This window comes from Dipodomys ordii, unplaced genomic scaffold, assembly GCF_000151885.1.
Source record: "Dipodomys ordii isolate 6190 unplaced genomic scaffold, Dord_2.0 Scaffold24, whole genome shotgun sequence".
NCBI lineage: Eukaryota > Metazoa > Chordata > Mammalia > Rodentia > Heteromyidae > Dipodomys > Dipodomys ordii.
Window position 1 is genome coordinate 8766916 of NW_012267240.1, and position 6000 is coordinate 8772915.

The 6000-nt window shown below is 37.8% G+C and overlaps 1 protein-coding gene across 1 annotated transcript in view; it reads left to right on the forward strand.

Annotated features, from left to right (window-relative positions):
• Arhgap21 (Rho GTPase activating protein 21) overlaps positions 1-6000 on the forward strand; it is a 98517-nt gene that overhangs the window by 83001 nt on the left and 9516 nt on the right. Inside the window, exons 13-19 of the mRNA XM_013014749.1 lie at positions 1967-2031; positions 2112-2248; positions 3115-3257; positions 3882-4037; positions 4128-4206; positions 4937-5010; positions 5095-5184. Coding sequence (XP_012870203.1) covers positions 1967-2031; positions 2112-2248; positions 3115-3257; positions 3882-4037; positions 4128-4206; positions 4937-5010; positions 5095-5184 — 744 coding nt within the window. The remainder of the gene's footprint in view (positions 1-1966; positions 2032-2111; positions 2249-3114; positions 3258-3881; positions 4038-4127; positions 4207-4936; positions 5011-5094; positions 5185-6000) is intronic.

Here is a 6000-nt window from a genome sequence, read left to right on the forward strand (position 1 = left end):
GAGGCATAGTTCAAGAGGTAGAACACCAGACAAATGAGTGAAAGGTTCTCACATGTTCAAGCTCCATTATTGGCAACAAATAAAAAATTACTAGTATGTAAAAGGCTTAACTGGACACAAGTCTCTTATAGTCTTTTCTGATATAATATTTGCTTTCTATTTAATATACACTTTCTATGAAATACACACTAGCAAAAATCATGATAAAAGCAAGGTTTTCTTAGAATGTTTTAGACACAAGAAATTCAGTAGTGTTTTTTTTGTTTTGTTTTGGTGCCAGTCCTGGGGCTTAAGCACTGTCACTAATGCTCTACTACTTGAGCCACAGCTCTACTCTGGCTTTTTTGAGTAGTTTATTGAAGGTAAGAGTCTCAGAACTTTACTGCCTGGGCTGGCTTCAAATAGTGATCCTTAGATCTCAGTCTCCTAAGTAAGATTACAGCTTCAGATAGGTTTTAAAATAGTTAAGTTTGAACTTTTTCCTCTTCCTCACCTTTTGCATCAGTTTGGGCCATAGTGATCTTTTTCTTGCTCACATTTCTCAGGAACACATACATTTACTGTAAAACCTTACCAGTTGTTTTCTGTAACCATTTTGGTAAAAACCATTTTGGTAACTTGTAAAAACCTTACACTCTGGTTATCAACCTGCTGCCTTGTTTATAATTCAGAGTTGACACTGGATCTTACTGATACAATCTTAGTTCAGAAGCACTCACTCAGAGGAGCATCAGTACTGAATTATGTAAAATAGAGAGTCATTGTAAAAATTGTTTTGAATGATTTTGGAATGATTTTGTCTGTATAGAGCTGGCTTGAGAGTTAATAACATCAGCCGTCATCATCATGGAATCTTGAGACGCATAGCTATTTTGTTCCCTGAGTCGTTTCTTGAAGGGTAACTCACTTTGCTTACATATCAGATGGCAGGTGCTGTTTAAACAGTTTACATCATTTACTATGAGCAACCCTGAGAATACATCACTTTCAATATCACCACAACTTTACACCCCCCCACCCTCCGCCAAGGGAATGGCCATAATGTGATTTCCCAAAGTCCTGTAGTAAGTGTCAGGATGATGATCCAAATCCATGTAATATTATGCTGGATGTTAATATTACAATCTGCTGGCACACTGGAAGAATTAACTTTAATCAAGAATTGTTTTACTTCAAAGCCCGTATTCTTGTTTGTATATCTTTACCTGAACTGTACTAAAAAATGAGACACATAAACTGTAAATGTGTATTTATGCCCAACTCTGGGTTTACCACATAGTGTAAACATTACCCGGGTGCTGGTAGTTCATGCCTGTAATCCTAGCTTCTCAAGAGACTGAGATCTGGAGGCTCAAGGTTCAAAGCCAAACCAGATAGAAAAGTTTATGAGACTCCATCTCCAATTTAACCAGCAAAAAGTCAGGCTGAAGGATGGTTCAAGAGGTAGTGACAGCTATGAGCAGGAAAGCAGAGCAAGTGTGAGGTCCTGAGTGTAAGCCCTGGCACCAAGCCATTCAACATTAACCTACAGACATGAAAGTAAATAATAACATTTTGATAACTTGCCACTTCTGCTTACTAAGTAACCCTCAGTTCCTGCAGATTAATCATTGGTAAAGTCTGGTAGCATTTTTCCTTCTGTTAGCTTACACTATTACTATTAAATGTTGATCATTCTAATGTTAGTGAAAAAACTGGCTCCCTGTTGCCCAGTCATTTATTTAAAATGACATCCAGTCAATTAGTTTTGAACCCTTGTTACTTGCTAGAACTATTCTAGGTATCACATGAACGAAGAATATAATCAGAACTCATTTGGCAATGGCAATATCACAGGGTGATATTGACTAGTGGTTGAGAATAAATCAGTGTTTAAGCAAAGTAATAGATTAGCCTTAAAAGAATAGGGCTCACACATTTATGTTTAGAATTGATTTTCTAACATGATCTTCTATTCATTCTATAGGACACTGGAGTTACTAACAGGGATCTAATCAGTCGAAGAATAAAAGAATATAACAGCCTGATGAGGTGAGAATCCCACTGTGTTTACAAAGTTTATGTGGATGTAAAGTAGGAACTTGTTGAGAAATGTTCATTTCTTTCAGCAGCAAAGCAGAACAGTTGCCAAAAACACCTCGCCAGACTCTGAGCATCAGGCAGACCTTGCTTGGTGCTAAATCAGAGCAAAAGAGTCAAAGCCCACACTCTCCCAAGGAAGAATCAGAAAGGAAACTTCTCAGTAAAGGTACTTGGGTAAATCTAATTAACATTTACAATGGGATCTTGAGATATGTAGTACACCCAAGGTTGGCTTAGTGAGAGTTTATAAAGATCTGGTCTAGGTTAGGGAGTCCTTTTCTCTTAAGTGAGGCCCAACTCACCTTAAGTTTCTGCATAATAGAAGGAAGCCCAGTATTTCACCTTACAAGTTTTGAATGGCTTTAGGACCCAGGGTTGTTGGTCTTTTCCTAAATCTTACTAGAAAGATGACATGTTCATTTGAACTCAGCCTTGCACTTAGGCAAGCGTTCTGCCCATTGAACCTCATCCCCAGCTTTTGTTTTAGTTTTGTTTTTTTCATGTAAGGTCTCAGACTTTTACCTTCACAGAACTGGAATTGTAGGCATTATATATTCCCAGTCCCTATTCTAGTTTTTCTCTTGGAAATCATGGTAAACATTAAAGAATGAAGAAATGTAATGGATACCTATTAAGTTATGTAGAAGACTAAAGGAAGAGAATATTTTTATAGTAAAATGTTTTTATTCTAGGCACCAATGGCTCACGCCTGTAATCCTAGCCACTAAGGAGTCTGAGATCTGAGGATCATGGTTCAAAGCCAGCCCAGGCACGAAAGTCCATGAGATTCTCATCTCCAGTTAAGCACCAGAACAGCCAGAATTGGAGTTGTGGCTCAAGTGGTAGAGTACTAGCATTGAACAAAAAAGCTCAGGGACAGTGCCCAGGCCTGGCATACAAAAAGAAATTATATATTATAGTAGGAAGAGAATTTCTGATAAATGTAGGATGCTTTTAATGTAAACACTGGCAAATGAGTTTTTAAAGTTGTGACTTAAACACTTTTATTATGTCATTTTCAACAATAAAAAGATGATACCAGTCCCCCAAAAGACAAAGGTACATGGAGGAAAGGCATTCCAAGCATCATGAGAAAAACATTCGAGAAAAAACCTACCGCCACGGGAACATTCGGGGTCAGACTGGATGACTGCCCACCAGCACATACGAACCGGGTAGGAGACCCACCCAGCCCGTGATACTGTGGGACCCAAGGCCTCTGCCTTTCAGATATCACTCACCTCCTGGGTGCTTTCCTCTTCCCAGCAGACCTTTGTTCCCCTAAGGGTTTCTGTCCTGTCTGTGATTTACAATGCTTTTTCTTCCCACATTCTCTTGGCTCTTAAATAGAATGATTTGGTCATTAAGAAGTCAAAATCCATTTCAAATCATGTTTTTGCTGCTTTTAGCATCTTCAAGAGGAAACCAGAGACCTCATTAGGAAAGTATAAAATGCAAATAAATGTGTGTATTTCCAGCACCCATGTTAGCTTTCATACTGAGAGTTGACGATGCTCTGCCCTGACTTCACGTTCATCGCGCGTAGTTACTTTCCCCTTCTCACTGTCTTGCCTCCTGTCTTCTTGTGCTGATAGCCTCTGTTGTCTTAGCCTATTCATTCCTTTTCTACTCACCAACACCTCCTGCTGGTTGTATCTCCAGTTTTACATTGTCTATATTTGTTTTCTCTCTTATTTAACAGCAATTGATAGGTTTCTTTTTGGGTGAAAAGGGCGTGCAGCTACTGAATATAAGCCTGCAGACTATACTAAATACAATGTTTGTTTCTTGTCTTGCAGTTTATACCATTAATAGTTGACATATGTTGCAAATTAGTTGAAGAGCGAGGTCTTGAATACACAGGTATTTACAGAGTTCCTGGGAATAATGCCGCCATTTCAAGTATGCAAGAGGAGCTCAACAAGGGAATGGCTGATATCGATATACAGGATGATGTAAGTTGATTTCTATTGGAGTAACTGACGCAGATTTTTTCCTTTTATAATACTGACTAGAAATACTGAATTTCTCTTTTGCATTCATAGAAATGGAGAGACTTGAATGTGATAAGTAGTTTACTAAAATCCTTCTTCAGGAAACTCCCGGAGCCACTCTTCACAAATGGTGAGTGAGTTAATACATGGAAGAGCTGCCAGAAGAAAATGTTCACTTTACAACAGGGGAGAGCCTTAGAAGAGTAAACTCAGAAGATTAAGTTGAACTGGGGGAAACGTTGTTGCCGACTAGGTATGGTGACTTATTTCTGTAATCCCAGATACTTGGGAGGCAGAGACAGAAGGATTAAAGTCCAAGTCCAGCATCAGGTAGAAGCAAAGTGGCTCATGTGGTAGAGCATTTGCCTGACAAGTGTGAGGCCTGATTCAAATCCCAGGATGTCAAATAAAAATATAAGTACGTAAATATTTATATGCATAAATATAAGTAGGTGTGCATTATTATCAAAGGAATCAGGAAATTTTTAGTTCTCATTTACGCGAAAAAGTAGTTACTACTTTTTTAGTTACTACTTTTTGTTATTGAATTTTTAGTTACTACTTTTTGTTATTGAATTTTGTTTCAATGACACCACATATTTGAATGGCACAACAGTTATAAGACATCATTGTACAAGATAAGGTATGAGAAGAGTGGACAGGCTGGGCGGGTACAGGGTGAGAAAGTCACATTCACAGAATTCTCTTCAGCTTGTTTTTAAAAAAAAGTACATCTTAAGAGTTTAACTTTTCAAAGGTATGTGGGTAATCCTCTCTTGTTTGTTACTGAACCTTGAAAGAAAACTAGATTACAAATCACCCAGACAATTGAAGGTAAAATGTCCTAATCTCTTTGTCAGATAAATATGCAGATTTTATCGAAGCCAATCGTAAAGAAGATCCTCTAGAACGACTAAAAACATTAAAAAGACTAGTAAGTACTTGTTTGTTTGGGTTTGTTTTGGAGGTAGGATTTAAACGCTGCATATAAATCCACTATGAAAATAATATGTTTCAGATTCACGATCTGCCTGAACATCATTATGAGACCCTCAAGTTTCTTTCGGCTCATCTGAAGACAGTGGCAGAAAATTCAGAAAAAAATAAGGTATATAAAATACATAGTGAAGAAACAAACATTTAAAAGGTTGACTCCACTGTTATGCCAAATAGTGAGACCTAGTTTGTAGATTTATCTCTAAAAATGCACCTCACTGGTTGAGTCCTCTTAAACAAAATGCCCACATAAGGCAGCTGTCGCCATTTTTAAAGGGTATTTCATGTCAGAAATGTTTCTAGAAATCTTGTTTGAATGTTTAGCTATACATGCAGTTTTGAATAGATATTTTATGCTAGAACAGCCAGGGAGTACCACCAGTTCACAGTGAAAACAACACAGATGTGGTTCCTCCCCCAGCCCAGCCACAAGTGCTGCTCTCCTCTCAGTATTATCTAACAGTACAGTGTCAGTCTTTGATTATGCAAAGATCCATGAGAATTCATGCTTGGTATTTTATTTCATTAGAAGTTACAAAATGGTCCATTTCTAACTCTAGACATTACTTCTTGAAGTACTGAAACAGTTTCTAGAGCAGAAAGTATGAGAGAAAGGAATGCTGAGAGCCTTTTCCCCTTTATTTAAGTGTGAATCTTACCTGAAGCAGAGTAATGTGCTTAGTCAACTCAGTGGCTACCCATGGTCTGCATGCCTGCATGTGTAATTATCTGGTCACCGTGTCCTTCATTGTAGCACACAGAGAGAAAACAGGAACGGAAAACCTATATCACATTATGGTATTACCTCAGAAAATTCTGAAATAATTAATCAACTAGTGTATATCTCATTCACCAATTTTGCTGGATTTTAGTAGGATTAACTGGGCAGAATGTCTAATTAGCTTAGAAAGTGCTGAGTTCAGTTTAA